The 17,859-nt window shown below is 39.1% G+C and overlaps 2 protein-coding genes across 2 annotated transcripts in view; one reads left to right on the forward strand and one right to left on the reverse strand.

Annotated features, from left to right (window-relative positions):
* Positions 1-16,644, reverse strand: part of RFX7 (regulatory factor X7) — a gene marked incomplete at its 5' end in the record, with an annotated part of 150,023 nt that extends 133,379 nt beyond the window's left edge. The window contains one exon of the mRNA XM_082846338.1: positions 16,484-16,644. Within this exon, the coding sequence (XP_082702464.1) occupies positions 16,484-16,644 (161 nt within the window). The remainder of the gene's footprint in view (positions 1-16,483) is intronic.
* A 922-nt stretch (positions 16,645-17,566) lies between these two features.
* Positions 17,567-17,859, forward strand: part of TEX9 (testis expressed 9) — a 212,426-nt gene continuing 212,133 nt past the window's right edge. The window contains exon 1 of the mRNA XM_082846619.1: positions 17,567-17,655. The gene's annotated coding sequence lies outside the window, so the exon portion shown is untranslated. The remainder of the gene's footprint in view (positions 17,656-17,859) is intronic.

Here is a 17,859-nt window from a genome sequence, read left to right on the forward strand (position 1 = left end):
TTAAAAATAAAAGTTACTCTATTTTGTAAGTTTTTATGCTTGGCAAAGAAAATTTCTAACCATCTTAAAGAGAAAATTAATTTAGGACGGTACAATGACCTCACTGGTTCAAAAACATGTTAAAGAAAAAGGTGAGAGCTGACATATTATGCTTTATAATTACAAATACATAAAGTAGAAATGTCTTAAAATAATGTGTGCCATAGTAAGACTCACACAAGTGTTTAACCAGTTATGATGAAGCTCAAGGCAATACTTAGAAAAAATTTTTTTAGCAGAAAGCACCTAAATAGAAGAAAGCTTTTTAGCATATCTAAAGTAATGTAAGACTGGTCCACACAGGATAAAGACAAGCAAAGACTGCAGGGAAAAAGAGCAGAGCCAAATGCAACTTCCTCTCTTGAGTTTCTAGAAACCCATGTACTATTGTTAAGTCTCATCAACAGGTAAAACAAAAACTCTACCTCAAATGCTCCTACTACCTTTGACCCTGAAGAATTACAATTAGACAAATAACCTTTCCACTTCTAGTCAATATAATTAATTTCTCAATTGCTTAAAAAAAATTAAAGCATTCTAAAATTAGATCATGGTGCTGACTGCACAACTCTGTAGATATACTAAAACCCCTGAATTGTACACTTAGAACAGGTGAATTTAATGGTATGCAAATTATCTCATTAAAGCTGTTTAAAAAATCAGAATCTACATAAGAAATGCTCAATAATTACTTGTAAAATTAATTTTAAATGGATATTAAATAGTTTATAGACAAAACTGGGCACAAAACATGGCCACTCTTCCTTGAGCTCTTTACCATTTAAACTGCTCACCATTTGCTTGCAACTTTTATAGCAAAGGTTCTCAAATTCAGTTACAACATATTCCTGAGCTGTTACAAGTAATTGCTTACTAAATGTACCAAAGTATAAGAACAGTAATACTTGTAGACAACATATAGTTGGGGCTTGTTTTTTAATCTACTCTGACAGCCTCTTTTAATTGGTGTATTTAGAACATTCACATTTAAAGTGATTATTGATATAGCTGGATTAATATATGTACCATATTTGTAACTACTATTCATTGCCTTTTTTTTTTTTTTTTGGTCTTCTCCACCTTCTGCCTTCTTTCATTTTATTTGAGCATTTTATATGATTCTATTTTCTCTACTCTCTTAGCATGTCAATTATACTTCCTTTTTAAATCTTTTTACTGGTTACCCTAGGATACTTTTATGACTGCTCTAAGTTCACTTTCTTTCTACCCATCCATCCATCTATCCATCTATCTATCTATTTATGGCTGCATTGGGATTTCGTTGATGCGCCCGGTCTTTCTCTAGTGGCTGCGAGCAGGGGCTACTCCTTGTTGCAGCGTGCGGGCTTCTCACTGTGGTGGCTTCTCTTGTTGCGGAGCATGGGCTCCAGGCGTGCAGGCTTCAGTAGTTGTGGCACACGGGCTTAGCTGCTCCGAGGCATGTGGGATCTTCCTGGACCAGGGCTGGAACCCATGTCCCCTGCATTGGCAGGGGGATTCTTAACCACTGCACCACCAGGGAAGTTCACTTTTAAGTAACACTATACCACTTAACAGTCAGTGCAAGTACCTTTTAAGAGTATTCCCAATTCCTTCTTTCAGTCCCTTATAACATTACTGTCATTCATTTCACTTATCCATAGCTATAATTACCAAACGCATTATTTTGAACAAACTGTTAGCCATTAAATCAATTAAAGAAAAATAAGATTTTATTTGATCTTCATTTATTCCTTCTCACTCGTTCTATCTTTATGCAGACCTGAGTGTCTGTTCTATACCAGTTTCCTTCTCTTTGAAGAACTTCTTTTAACATTTCTTTCAAAGCAGGTCTACTGATAACGAATTCTCTCAATTTTTGTTGGTCTGAGAAAGCCTTTATTTCTCCTTCACTTTTTTAAAAATATGTTTATTATTATTTTTTTAATTAATTTATTTTTGGCTGCGTTGGGTCTTCGTTGCTGTGCACAGGCTTTCTCTAATGGTGGCGAGCAGGGGCTACTCTTCGTTGTGGTGTGTGGGCTTCTCATTGCGGTGGCTTTTCTTGTTACGGAGCACAGGCTCTAAGCGGTGGGCTTCAGTAGTTGTGGCACACAGGCTCAGTAGTTGTGACACACAGGCTCTAGGGCACAGGCTCAGTAGTTGTGGCGCATGAGCTTAGTTGCTCCGCAGCATGTGGGATCTTCCCGTACCAGGGCTCGAACCTGTGTCCTCTGCATTGGCTGGCAGATTCTTAACCACTTTGCCACCAGGGAAGCACTCTCCTTCACTTCTGAAGGATAATTTCACTGGTTGGTGGTTTCCTTCTTTCAATGCTAAATATTTTACTCTACTCTCTTGGTTGCTTGCTTGCTTACTTGGTTTCTGAAGAGAAGTCTTATTGTAATTCTTACCCTTGTTCCTCTGTAGGTAAGGTGGTTATTTCCCTCTGAGTTCTTTCAAGATTTCCTCTTTGCCTTTAATCTTCTGCAATTTGAACACAATATGCCTAGGTGTAGATACTTTTTATTTATCCTGCTTGGTATCCTCTGAGCTTCCTAGATCTGTGGTATGCTGTCTGTTATTAATTGGGGAAAATTCTGCCATTAAACTTCAAATATTTTTTCTGTTCCTCTCTTTCTTTCTTCTTCTGGTACTCCAATTATGCATGTTACATTTTCTGTAATCGTCTCACAGTCTTGGATATTCTGTTCCACCTTTTTCATTCTTTCTTCCTCCCTGTATTTTAGTTCTGGAAGTTTCTATTGAGATATCTTCATACTTCATACTGATTCTTTCCTGAGTCATGTCCAGTCTACTGATGGACCCATCAAAGACATTCTCCATTTCTGTTATAGTATTTTTGATTATTAGCATTTCCTTTTGGTTCTTTCTTAGAGTTTCCAACTCTCTGCTTACATTACCCATCTGTTCTTGCATGTTGTCCACTTTTTCCATTAGAGCCCTTAGCATATTAATCTAGTGATTTTAAATTCAGTCTGATAATTCCAAAATCTGTGTCATATCTGAGTCTGGTTCTGATGCTTGGTTTACCTCTTCAGATTGTGCTTTTTTCCTTTTAGCATGCCTTGTAATTTTTTGCTGAAAGACAGACATGATGTTGGGTAAAAGGAACTGAGATAGATAGCTCCTTACTGCAAGGTGTTATGTTCATCTGTCTAGGAGCTGGGCTGCGTTAATTGTTTGCCATTGCTGTGGTGCCTGAAACTAAAATTTTCTCTAACTTCCTTGTTTTTGTCTCCCGTGTTGTCTTTGAGAGTACCTATAATAAGGTACTTATTAAGCAAGGTCTGAGGTTTATAGTTGTTTTAGCTGTAATCCCATTATTATACAGAAGCCCTACTGACGTGGTAAAATTGGGGGTGGGGGGTGAGGAGCATTCTACTGTCCTATGATTAGGTCTCAGGTCTTTTTTCTTTTTTTTTGCCGTACGCGGGCCTCTCACTGCTGTGGCCTCTCCCGTTGCGGAGCACAGGCTCCAGGCGTGCAGGCTCAGCGGCCATGGCTCACGGGCCCAGTCGCTCCGCGGCATGTGGGATCTTCCCAGACCGGGGCACGAACCCGTGTCCCCTGCATCGGCAGGCGGACTCTCGACCACTGCGCCACCAGGGAAGCCCCTGGTCTCAGGTCTTTCAGTGAGCCTGAGTTGGGTATTTCCCTTCCCCCACATAGAAGACTAGAGGGGACTGGAGTTGGGTATTTTCTTTCCCTCCGGTCAATTAGGCTTTGGTAAAGCCCCAGTTGGTTAGGCCGTGGTACAAGTTTCCCTTGAGGCAGGCCTTCTTAAAGAGAACAAAGCGCTCTGGCTGTATTTCAAAATGGTTATTTTTCTCCTCCTTTTATTCTTGTTGCGACAACAGGAGTGAAGACTTTCAAGCTCTTTATATGTTGGACCAGAAATCAAAAGTCAGTATACTTTATTATCATCACTGGGAGCTGAGTTACGACTACTGCTGAAATATAACTCTCATTTGTATTCTAATATGCGTTGCATGTAATCCTGGTTTTACCCAAGGGAGAATTACAAGACAATTAATATCAAGCAGGTGACTAGCATCCATTCTTTGTCAATGTAAGATAGTGAAGACTGAGAACAGTTATCTGTATTCTTTGCATACTTCTCCCAGGTAGCAGGGGTATACAGGGGTCCACAAAATACTGCCCAAGGGCCAAATCCTGCCAGCAGTGGAACAGATTTGGCCATCCCCATTCACTAATATGTTATTGATGGCTAATTTCCTAATACAACGGCAGAGTAAAGTAGTTGCAACAGAGACTCTATGTCCTACAAAGCCAAAAATATTTACTATCTGGCCCTTGGAAGAAAAACCTTGCTGACTCCTGGGTTATACATCCCATACTTTCTTGCACATGTGGTCACTGGTATCGTGTGCCTGACTGCCTGTCTTTAAACTGTTGACCAGGGATGAGTGCAATGATGACTATGCACTGTTTTATTTTTATTCATCAGTTCACTTAACGTACAATTACTGAAACTAAAGATTTCAACTTAGTGGAAATCTTTTACAGCACAGTGTAAATGATGCTATAGCAGAATTATATTCAAGTACTATGAAAATTAAAATAAAGGAGTTACTAACTCTACCTGGGGTACTCAAGAATTCAGAATACTAAAGCTCTGCCACAGAGAAGACTTGGGCTTAATATTTTATTAGAAGATATCTCCTTTAAGCCAGTGGTTCTCTAACCTCAGTATCAGAACCACTTGAAAGGCTACTAAAACAAAGACTGCGGGTCACACCCCCAGTTTCTGTTACAGTACATCTGAGGTAGAGTCCCCAAATTTACAGCTCTGACAAGTTCCCAGGTGATGCTAGTATGACCACCATTTGACAACCACTGTTCTAACAAACCAAGTGGCATCGTATAAATACAATTTTAAAGCTTAAAAAGTCTTTTAAAGATAAACTAGTTGCTGTATTTCTCTGAAAGAATATCTAGCAGGCCAAATAAACAAATTTAAAAGGCTCCATGTCAGATAAACAGGTCCAGCAGACTAGCCTGTTTTATGAATCTGAAATACTTCAGGCCCTCAGAATTATTTTCATATTTTAGTCATTCCCTCCTTACTTCCCAGATAAATCCACCTCCCTCAGTTACTTGCCCTCACTCACAGGTTTCCTTTGCTGTCTTTAGGCTTCAGTCATGACTCAACAAGTTACCTTAGCCTTGGATCTTGGCTCCCAAAATAAGTAGGTCAAACCTTCCACCAGGACCAAACATAAAAGAAGCTATCTCCAGCTCAACGTTAAGAGAGTCTTCAAAATTCCAAGTTTATCACTTGGGAACTAAGCTGGGACACAGCTGGTCAGTCCAGAAAACCCTAACTAAATACAATTGACCTCTGAACAATGCGGAGGACAGGCTGCCCACCCCTGTGCAGTCAAAATTCTGAGTATAATTTTACAGTCACCCTAAGTATCCGTGGTTCCGCATCTGCGGTTTCAACCAACCACGGATGGTGTAGTACCACAGCACATACCTACTGAAAAAATTCCACATAAATGTGGACCCTCCCAGTTCAAACCCACGTTGTTCAAGGGTCAACTCTACTACTGTATACTCACTCATGAAAGGTTACAGAACTATGTAGTAGTCATCTGCTCAGTAGTTTTTAAATGAGGGACACAACGGCTCTCACTTGGGATATACATCATTTTTTAATCTAAATACAGTGAAAGACATTTGACTAGTGAAACTGAAACTCGAAACATGATTACTTCAGTTTCGCCCATATAATTTTTAAAAAAACAACTGCTATAAGGCCTCTATTATGTAAAATGCAGCATGAGTTTAATAACTTGTTTGGGGAGGAAATTATCTCATTAAATATATAAAATACAGAAACATTAATATGTAGAAAAAAATACCTCTAAGAATATAGTAAACAAAAATGGTATTCAGTAGTACCTACTGCTACATGAGAAATAAAAAGATGCAAAAGATGTTGCTCCCAGCTTCAAAGAACTTGTTGTTTATTGAAACAGCACAGGAAAAAAATTAAGAGTGATTAAGTGCTTAATTGTACAGACCTCAATATACAACATGAGGCCAAGAAAAAACAAATATGGACTAGGGTAGCTAAAGAATGTTTTATAGTACAATAACTTGTGCTATGACTTCAAAATAGTTAAAATGTGATTAAGCAGGATTTGGAGACAGGGGAGTGGAGATTCTAGAAAAGATACAAGGCAGGAGTGAAAGCAGGACCACAAAATATAAGACAGACAGTGGAGTGCCTGCTGCACTGAAGTGGAGCTGAATGCTTGTGAACAGCAAGAAGTAGGGCTGGATGTACTGTACAGGACTAGGTTACAAAGGCCTTTGAAACCTGACAAATATTCAATCACGGTACGGGGGGGCAAGAAGAAATTACTGTAGGCTTTAGATACATAAAAAAGGATGTTTTAGAGACTGATTTTAGCAGCAGTATACAGCATCACTGAACAGGGGGAAAGGCCAGGGGCAGAGAACAGCCATTTTGCTGCTGTAATAATCCAGGAATGAGATAGTAAAGCACTTAGCTATGGTCCTGGCAGTAGAAATAGGAAGATAGGGAGAAACTTAAGTGACAAGGCGAACTTGGCAACATGTTAAAATATTGGGCAAGGGATGAGAGAGAAAAATCAAATATGAAGCCAATGCTGCTAGCCTTATAGAATGAAGGAACACGGGTATCTACTACCAAAAGAACTAGAATAATTGGAAAGGAAAGCAAATTGAGGTGGCAAGGCATCATGGCACAGAAGAAGGTTTAGTGTGAAAATGCCAAGTTTAACGTGACAATGGTGGTAACCTGTACTCTGGCGAATGAATGAGTAGATGTGGTTAGAGTTGTCTGGTAAGCCTATCTATTTCGTGACTTTAGCAAAGATATAAAAAGAGAAAAAGAATGGATGGCTGAGAAGTAAGTATTTGGATATGCACAATTAAAGAGCATCTAGAGGAAAGCAGCAGAACAGATAAAACATTAATCAGAGGTAAGGTCCCGAAAACAGAGATCCTACATCCTTGCCCATGGAATCCCCAATGCCTGGCAGAGCAGCTGATACAAAGGTGACTCTCAAAAAGGAATGAATGAGAATTTCCAAAGTGCGAAGGAATCTTAATAATCAGAAGAAAAGTTACAAAATGGAAAACAGAGTCTCAGAAAAGGCCACTAAGTTGGCAAGAAGAGCAGGAAGCCAGACTGCAAGAGTTAAAATGGGTAAGAGAGAGAAAAGATCTGAAGGACAGACGGCAGCCTAAAGGGAAGAGCAGCAGGATAGACAATGAGCATTATTTTACTTGTTTGGATATTTTTCCAAACTAAAATTAATACTTGCTCATTTAAAAAAAATTGGAGAATATAACAAAGCAGAGGGAAAAACCATACGTTGTTCCAACACCTAAGTGCAGACACAGTTAACACTTTTAAAATATATGTTCAAACTTATTCTACCAAAAATATGAGTGGGCTTACATACCATACAACAGGATAATATGTGAGGGACTGGAGGGAGGGAAAGAGATAAGGAAAATAGTAAAACTACCAGGGGTAAGATTAGTTAGCAATAATTACTATATTTCTTAAACCTTTTCTTAGTGGTCAGAAAAATAGTACTTTTCTGTTATAATTGTTATCATCGAGAGTAAAGATTTTTGCATATTTGTTAATAGTTTATGCTATTCTTCCTATAAAATGAGTATCTACATTCTTCATTCACTTACCTAATGACGTTTTTCTTATGACTATGAATGAGCTCTTTAGGTCTTTGAGGGATCAACTGTTTGTTTTACTGCAAAACCTCCCAGGTTGTTTGCTGCTGATTTAAGGAAGCCCTAAGCATGTATAAAACCACAGGAAAAGCAGCCTATGGAAAAGAACAGTTTGATGATGCTGACAGAAAAGGGGTATGTGTTAAAACAAATTCCCTAAATATATGGACACAGATGAATCCAACGGGGAAAGCAAACTGCCTCCAATAATAGAAAAGTGCATAGATATAGATGCCAAGATATAGGAGCCAAGATATGGGCTGAATGAGATACATGAGGGACCCCCACATTAAATATTCTAATCCTCTTCATGAAGTGGCATCACTCACTGAGTCAATTCAGGGTACACAGTCCCCTGCCAAGACTGCTATTGGAGCAGTTCTGGTCCCCTGCCCCAGCTCCACCCACCCTCGTCCTTTTCTTCTCTATTACTACTTTATATTATTGCTTCCACCTCTGTGCATTAAAATTTAGATGAGAGGATTGTGATTGGTGAAAACCCCACTCCTCAGTCAAGCAAACTTTGTCCTAAGCTATTTTCCTCTAATTAGTCTCATTACTGGCAAGGCTTACTGTCATCCACAACTCTGAATCTAATTCCTGATAGTGGGAATAAAGACCTCCCAGTAAGCAACATGTTAAATCTATCTGGATCAATAGCCCATCCCTTGATTTTCTGCTAAGGCCATGATCCTGAATTTTGCCAATAAAACTATTTTGTCCTCACTGAATCTTTCTCTCATCTAATTCGGTATTTGTTTATACCATTGATTACACCATCACTGCATGTAACAAAATCTTACTTTTGTTAAATTCAATTATGTTGCATACAACTACACACAGAGGGTGAATGTAAGGTAGAGCTAGTGTCATATTGCTTTTTAATCTTTCTATGCCTGTATGCAGTAGACATTAAAATAAATGTGCACTGAATTCAGTTTTCTTTGACCACTTGATTCCATAAATGCAGGATTAGTTGTTGACCTTCTCACTTCTTTGGAACTTGTATGTACAGAATTTGCCCAAACAAAGCTTGCTAATATCTTCTACTGCAGAAAAAGGGATCATGCATTTAGTAATTTGACAGTTAATTTTTTGATCATAGATTGCTTATACACAAATGCAGTTAATAAATCTAATGAATGCAATCGAATTACGGAAATGATTCACTTACATTAACTGAAGCATCTTGTTCAAATACATTTCCCAACCTCACAGAAGCACCAACTTTGCTCCAAGCAAGATATCACTGAAGTGACCCTCTTATCCAATTACATTTTAAAAATTTCATGTATATTGCAAAAACAATGGCAAATTCTTGGCTCTCCCATATACAAATAATATTTTACTGTCATATTGTAAACTACTTATTATGCAGTGATTGCTTTGTTTCATGTATATTTGGTCTCTGAATTCCTATTAAACCTTACATATTGGAAAATGAGAATGTTTCATTTAAATTCAGTAAAAATTCACTAAAATGGATTCATCTCAGGTAAAGCCAGTCTAAATTACTGAAAAAAACTAATTTATACACTTTAGATCATTGTTCCTTAGGAGTTGGGAGAAGTTTCATGGAAGCAGTAGCACATGAGTTGGATCTTAAAGTTAGACACTTACATCAACAGAAAAAAGAGAAGGGTTTTTAAGGTAGCAGGTAAAAAGACCAGCACAGGCATAAGCAGAGAAACAAGATAATGAAAGCAAAGAAAAAGGGTTATGGATAATACAAACTGAAGTAGCCAATTAATACAGTAAGCCCGTTCCCATCTTGAAGCTACTTAGCAGCAAAGGATCATCAAAATAGGAAAGCCACAGAAAAATAAAAACACAAGAAAATAATGAAAAACACAAACCCAAGTGCTCTACATGCTTGGTTTGTATCTTAAAATTAGGAATCACAGATGGCAGCCCCAAAGCTCTAGGGAATCATCCTCCAAGATAACCAATAGTTCTGATGCTTTACCTATAACACAGCTCAAATTCTAAAAATCACGGATTTCAGAAAGAAAAGGGGAGGTAAATATAGGGCATATGTACCATCACTTCCTATTCCCATGCCCTTGGTAGGCATCACTCATTAATCAGACTTGTGGCATGCAAGTTCAAGTCCATTTGAATCCTGTGTTGAAATGAGTGTAAAGGTATCCTTTGCTATCTGAACCCTTCCTATCCAAACCCAGACCACCACAAACAGGTTCAGGAATTTTTTTTTTTTTTTTAAGATAAAGCTATTTGGAGGATATGGTATTTCCCACCATATGTACTCTTGCTTCCCCAAATTCCAAAACATAACAGATTCGGAACCTGTCACTCCGACCTCTCACTCTTCAAATTAAGAAACCAAATAGGGTACAAATAGCAAGGAATACACTTGTATGTTTTCAGTTTGTTCTGAGATACAAAACCTCACCTCCCACACATTCTTGTAATATATATAGGAGCTCCTGTAATAGATGCCTGATAGAGGTATTGTGCATAATTAACCAAACCTCATTGTTTTCTATTTCCTCTTATGAATAGGAAGTACACAGTCCATGACACAGAAAAAAGTAAACGTCTCAAGAAAGAAAAATTAAATCATGTTTTAAAGTTTTTATTCATGTGGGTTAAGGTTAAGCGTTAACTACCTTAATCTCATAGTCAGCAATCAAGTGCATTAAGGTTTCAGAGCTTATTGTTCCTTATTATCCTGCCCAGGGCAGAAAGAGTCTTCCTCTCATTGGCCCGTGTTACTCTTCTTTAACCTGAACTTTTAGAACCTCAAGGAAGCAGAAAAGAAAGCAACTAAAAAGACCAAATGCAGGGGGCTTCCCTGGTGGGCAGTGGTTGAGAATCCGCCTGCCGATGCAGGGGACACGGGTTCGTGCCCCGGTCCAGGAAGATCCCACACGCCGCGGAGCGACTGGGCCCGTGAGCCACGGCCGCTGAGCCTGCGCATCTGGAGCCTGTGCTCCGCAGCGGGAGAGGCCACAACAGTGAAAGGCCCGCGTACCACAAAAAAAAAAAAAAAATGTCCACCCTTGATGAATAAAGTGGTGAAGCTCAACTCAACACTCAATTTTCTGAAAAGAATACACACCTTTCTTATTTACATAACCAAATTTACAATATAACACTCTCTACTGCCTTAAAATATTATATTATTACTACAGGAGAAAAGTTCCTATGTGACATGCTCTTAAGTATTGAGCACCTCTTCATAAACAAAACAATCACACAAATAACCCCCCTAGTGCAATCTCTCAACTAGCAACTAGTAAACTCCCCAACACCAGGGAAGCACTACATAGTCTCACATATTTTTGCATAATCAACAACAGCTCTTAGAATACATTAAATGTAATACATGCTCAATAAATATTTGCAGACTGAATCTCATGTAACAGAACTCTTGCACGAGGTAACAATAAGTGAATTACACCTTCAGGTAGTTCTCCTGGGCTAGCACCCAAGAAAACACTGACAAAACCTAACAATCCGTCCATTGAAAATGTTCTGCTCATTGTTGATTAATTAAATGTTAGTCTTTCACTGTACTTATGGTCTGCTTTATTATTGCTGTCAATATTAATTTAGTAAAAGAGCCATAGAAATTTAAGCTAAAGGAACTTGCAGGGTCATCTAGTATAAACCTTTCATTTTGTAGACAAGGAAACGAAGGGGTCTACTTTTCCCATGCTCTGGCACTTGTCACCGCATTCCCTGGTCCTCTAACTGAATGAAAGAGACGTTTTATTGCACATTTTTGCTTAGGTTAATATTACATGTGAATGGGCATTCCTCAAATGCCAGTCTCTAGAATAGTACTTTGTATACAGCAGGTACTCAGGTGAGTACTTAAACACTGTTCTTGCTTAAAGTGTTGAAATCTGAGTGAACGACAATGCTCATTTTCATTTGTACAGTTTTAGTGTGTAACATTTTTCTAATATAAAAAGTGATTTGACCTAAGTTTTTATTTAAAGCGTCTTTCATAACAAATAAGACATTTCTGCCTTTCCTACCACTGTGAAGTTCATTTCCCCCAATAATACCAAAAACTAATAGTGACACAGAAACCAAATCAGTTCTGCACATTACATCATTCAAGACACCTCCCAATGGGGAGAGCAAACTGGTCAATAATTTATACACACACATAATCAGTACCTAAGTTAAACGAGGCCATAAAGTTGAGGGGTTTGAAACTGCCTAACTTGCCTATCTGAGCAATAGGGAAGACAATTTCATCAGTTTCTGATCATAGAGAAGAACAAGGAATTGCCTTTTTTCTGGAATCAGAAACACTTAGTGCTAGGATGCACCATCACAGCTGGCCTCAATACAGACAAGCTAAAAGGACCCTAAGTCTTCGGTGTGCTTGGTATGGAAGATAGGTTGAACTCGGTAGGTGACATGTCAAACAACTAATCAAAATGTTTAAAAGCCAGCTGATGTACTAGTCAGTCTCTAATTTTAAAGCAAAATGAAAATCTTGGGCTTATGGTTAAAGTAAACTCTAAAGTCATGAGCTTTATAGCAAATGTTTCCCACTGAAGTTGAAGAAACAATAACTATTCCTTAGAGCTAAAAATTGCCTGTCCCAGAGCCAAGAACAAAACTGAACTACTGAGTTCTATGACAGGGGACAGAAATCAGAACAAATATGGCGCTAATAAGAAAAACGTATGGATCGCCGTACTTTGTTCACTGCAACTAAGAAATAAGAGAGTAAAACAAAATTGCTCAATTTGGGTTTAAATTCTAAATCTAAAATGTACCAGATTCAGACCTCTGTGTGACTTACAGGATTAAATAAAGACAAGGAACTATAGCCACAGCACTGCTCCCAGGATCTGACAATGAATCAGAGGAATCCTATAGCTTCCCTGTCACTCAATTTATCTCTTTCCATAAAGTGTGTAGAATAATGACACATCATATAGAACTGTTTTAAAAAAATGGTTTTTAAGGTCTTACTTGCAAATAGTTACATAAATAAAAATAATAACTGATAATAATGAATTCTTTTAAGAATCCCTGAATTTGTTTGTTGAGTAAATACAGTATTAGAACATTTTCTACAATGAAACATCATGATTTCTTTTGAATTTATAGGTAAATGTTTGTCGTCTACGTGACAGTCTAATTCCAAATATGCTAATCACCCCCAAACATGCAGGTATGATTATTCTTAAACATAACTAATCACAAACAGGCAGAGTGATTTCAAATGCAATTTTTCCACAGTAATTTTATTCTACCAGAGTTTCAGGAAAAACTGCTTTAAAAAGGAAAAGAAAAGCACTTAAATTCTTTTGGTCTAAATTAAATACATTCTTTTTTTTAAAAACTGGGAAGACACTGGGAGATAAGAGGAAGGAAAAACTTGCTTCAGTATTCTTTTTTCAGGTAACCAAAGAGGGGTGCAATGTAAGTTAAAGAAGTTTGCAGTGAGGTTAGATTGTGGCTTTGTTTTAGGTTGCCAGTATGAGTTTTTATTTAGAAAAAATGCATGAGTTACTAGCTTTCCTTTTTTAATGAAAAGTTTATATCAGAATTCTATTATTTTCTATTACTTACAAAATATAAATACTATGTTATAGCATATTCAGTATTAAAACACACCTCTGCAAATAAATCTCCTTTCAAGTAAGTTGTGTAAGTGATCTGGACCTCTGTCTATGGAGTGGGAATAAGGAAGACCAAGAAAGGTACAGGCTCGTTACATTGGACTTAAGCTGAAGATACCCGTAAATATATTACACAAATACTACAAGACCATCAAGTTATCAAGTTAGTAACTTTATTTTGTAGAACTATCTTAAAAATACATTATATTTCCAATTCTTAAGAAATCTGGTTTCTGATGTTAATCATTAAGTACCATGATTTCAACTCTGAATACTTAATATTTTTTCCAAAGACTCATTTTTAATGCTTGAAATAACCATGGTCATACTTTTATCTAACAGTATTTTAGTTTACTAAACAGAATAGATTAATTATGAACTGAGATAATAAATAATTCATTATCCAGCTAAAGGCCTACATCACATACTGTATATGTGTAAAATAGGAGGACAAGTTCAGACTTGTTTGTGACCTGCAAGTCCAATAATTTAGAAACTATGATCAACCTAAATGCAAAACCCTTTTGATAATTATTAAATGCCACATTTGTTTAATGCAATTTTAAATTCTCATTAGTAATGATACCAAAGGTTGATATAGGATGTACTACAAAACTGATAATCTTTCAGAACATTATCAAGTGATAAAATAATTGGTAAAAAGATATTGTTGCTTCAAAAAAATGTGAAGAGATACCTAAAGAACTGCACTCTTACCTATTAAAAGTCATTTTAATTTTATACACATACACACACTATTTCTTAGGAAGAGATTGTGGTGAAGGAGATTTCACTTTCTAATGTCTTTATTTTATATAGTCACTTGATGAATAACATAAATCTAGTCTTGCGGAGCAGCGGCTATGAGTCTATATATTACATAGAGCCACTAACGTTGTTTATGATCCACAAACGTTGTTTATTCTAAAGTTTTAAATATAAAGAAATAATTTTTGCAAATAGGATTTCTAAAGCTTAAAATTAAATGCTACTAAGTGTGCCAGTACAATTTTAAAATGAAGCTATAAAATTGTACATTTGGGGATTAAGGTGTTTGTTGTCAGTTTTTCTTTTCAGAGGAAGTACCAAAAACTGAAGCACACTGTACTTCAGAAGTTTTTCTTACATTAAAATCAGCGCGGTTAAGTTGTAATGGAAATATATATATTATCATGTAATATAAATGTAAATATAAATTATCAATTAAAGAATAATTAAATCACATGATTTACCAAAAAGAGCACCACTCCACTATCTTATCATTCAAACACTTCAGTCCACTGCCTATACAACTTATTCATATTTTAAAAATATAAGGTGAAGGTTCCTTTCCCCTACTGTTCTCATAATAAATTAAAACATATACTTACTAATTCAACTTTCAAAATTTGCCTTTCTTAAAAGATTTTAGTCCTTTAACTTGGATGTCCCTTACCTGAATGTAAAAACCAAAGTGCTCAATTCAGATTTCAGAGACACTAGTTACATCAAGTTAATAGGGGGGAAAAAAAACCTGGTTTCTGGAAACCTTGATGGTAAGGAGATTAAGCATCTCTTCCTTTAAATTACAGCTTTAAAAGGGGGTAGGGCATCCATCGAAGAATAAAGCCTTCTCTCTCTCTCTCACACGCACACACACAAGGCAATCCTATTTATCTGACCTATTCAAACTGTCACAGCAGGACTATTGTTAACCCTAAAAAATTCTCCTTTAAAATATTTAAACTTCATTTTAAAATTAAAACTGAAAGCAAGATACTCAGCTGCCAACTACTGTGTAGTATGAAACTATTAAAGCCTGCACTGACCTACTTCAATATTATCATCATGACAATATGGATGTATGCCAAGAAAATAATGAAATTACTATATAACAAACTTTAATTTTCTATTCAAAAATTGTCACTGTTTTTAAATGTGTAAATATTGTACTGCAAGGCCAGTTGTTTTATACTTTTTACGTTGCAATATAAAAAAAGGAGTTTTGATATTTCAGTAATCATATTCAATGATGAACATGCAAGATCTCATTTTTAAAATCAGAGCTTTTTTAAACACCACATTTAATTCTATTTTTAAACTTCTATTAAAAGCAGTCTCTTAGACTAAACTCCAAATAATGCTTTCCATTTTTAAAATAGCAGTACACTTTTTAAAACATGTCAGTTAATGAAGAACCTTACAAAAATAATGCAAGTTCATGTTCAAAGAATATTTGCAATGGCTCTAACAGAGGACAGACTTAAGTCAGTGTATTTAATTATTAAAAGACTGCTACCAGTCTTTCAGAGTTTAATCTAATGTTGAAATATTGGAAATTCTCATACAAGAAAGTATAGGAATAGCAAAGGATATTTCATCCATGGTTTCTAAAAAAAGACACACGGAATGGCAACACATTTATTTTAAATTAAACACATCCTTTTAAATTAGAAAATCACTTTGCTGTGTAAACTACCACCTTAAAATATCTCATACTAAAGAAACCCTTTCTTCACAATCAATGCAAAGATTAAGATCCCTGGAAGAGAATTTTAATCTCAGAATAAAGAAGGCAAAAACATCCAGAAACAGCAGCTAAACCAAATGAAAGGAAGAGACACATTAGGTTTTGTGCTGCATATTAATATTCTTACGCACAGTGTCTGTTTGGTGAAAATTCACAATACACTTCTTCCTCCCAGTATGACTGCAAAAAGGAGTAAACACATTTTACATTCCTCAGTCCCAAATTCATGCTACCATCATGCACCATGACTTAATTTCGACCCGTATTCCTCTTACACATAAGTGAAAAACATAAATGACTTGTTTATCTGCACTCGAAATTGAGGAGGGGGCAAAAGCATTTTTTGGCTCCGGAGCCCAGGAGCTGATGCAAAGTCCCCACACCTCCAGAGGTCCTATGAATATGCACCCGACTTTGTGGAGACCCCCATTCAATGAATGCATCAGCCTCCTCCTCGGCTCCCTTGCCCGCCGCCCCCCACCCGCTTTGCAGCAGAAATGTGCCTGGGCTTTTTTACCCCAGCGATGGAGGATCCTCTTACCAGATGGAGTTCTTGATCCTGTGTTGCAGCGCGCTGGCCTCTGTCCCTGGCAGCCCGGGCACAAGGGCTGGCAGAGCCACCCCCGAGTTGGGGGCGCTGGGGGGAGGCTGCTGATGGGCATCAGGCTGCTGTGGCGGCGGCTGTTGTTGTTCCTCTGCCATCGCTGCTGGAGGGAGGGGGAGGGAAGGGGGGAGGGAGGGAGGGAAGATGGGGGCTCGGGGAAGGGTGAGGGAAGAGACGGGGAGGGGAGGACGTCGGGGCAGAGGAGGAGGGGGGAGGGGAAGAGGAGGAGGAGGACGAGGAGGAGGAAGGAAGCTGGATAAGCTAGGCCTTTACCCCAGGGCTCGAGTGAGTCGCTTTCGCCTGCCGCCTGGGGGACATCACCGGGGAGACCGAGCGGCTCCTTACGGCCGGGGCGCTTCACCGCGGGAGAGGCATGGCGGCGCCCCTCAGCCCCCCGCCGCCGCCGCCGCCGCCTCCTCCCGTCAGCGGCCGGGGCTTGGGGGGGTGAGGAGGGGGCGTCTGAACACGAGGTGGGGGGGCAGGGCTCCCCCAAATCCAAGGAGAACGGTTGCTCAGGGACCTGGCGGCCTGGCCTTCCTTTCTTGCCCCCGGGGCTTTCTACTCCGGCAGCCCCGCGCTGCTGCAGCCCCAGGCTCGGCTCCACGCCACTCCCCACGCCGCCGCCGCCGCCGCCGCCGCCGCCGCGGCCACCGCTGCCCTGCCAGCCCCGGAGGCAGCCCAGTGCGCGCAGCCGCACTGCGGCCCGGCGCAGACGGCAAAACACCTACCGCTCGGCCGCGGGGGGGTTGGGGGGGGGGCGTGGACCAGTGTGTGCGGGATACGCGCGCGGGCGCGGGGGGCGCACGGGCGCGGAGGGCGGGCGCGGGCCAGCTGGGCCCGGAACGTGAGCCGCCGGGGCCGAGTAGGGGACTGGCCGAGCTGGTGGAGGAGAGCAGGAAAACGTGGGGGGAGGTGCTGGCGAGAGAAAGACAACTTGCGTGAGGAGGAGGAGGAGGAGAAACCAAATTTAACATTTGGCGTGGAAATGGGATTTTTTTTTTTTTTTGCATCCTCCAAGCAAGTAAAGTGAAATCAATCAACATTATCCTCCCTCCCCTCGGCAAGTGAGGATTACTTTCTCCTTGGGTAAAGGAAGAGAACTGAAGCAGGTAAGAGCATAAGCTGACTTTTCAGAAGCCCCCAAAGAAGAACACCCGTTGGAATTAACCACCCTTTAGGTCATTCAGTCTTGAACGGAAATCGCAAGGCAGGAGCTGGGTTGAGTGCTCCTCGGTCGGGCATTCAAAGCCCTCCAAATCTGGCCCCACTTTAGCTATCCAATCATAGCTGCCTCCATCCCCGTGCAAGAACTC

The sequence above is a fragment of the Leucopleurus acutus genome (genome assembly GCF_964270905.1).
Source record: "Leucopleurus acutus genome assembly, chromosome: 1".
Taxonomy (NCBI): domain Eukaryota; kingdom Metazoa; phylum Chordata; class Mammalia; order Artiodactyla; family Delphinidae; genus Leucopleurus; species Leucopleurus acutus.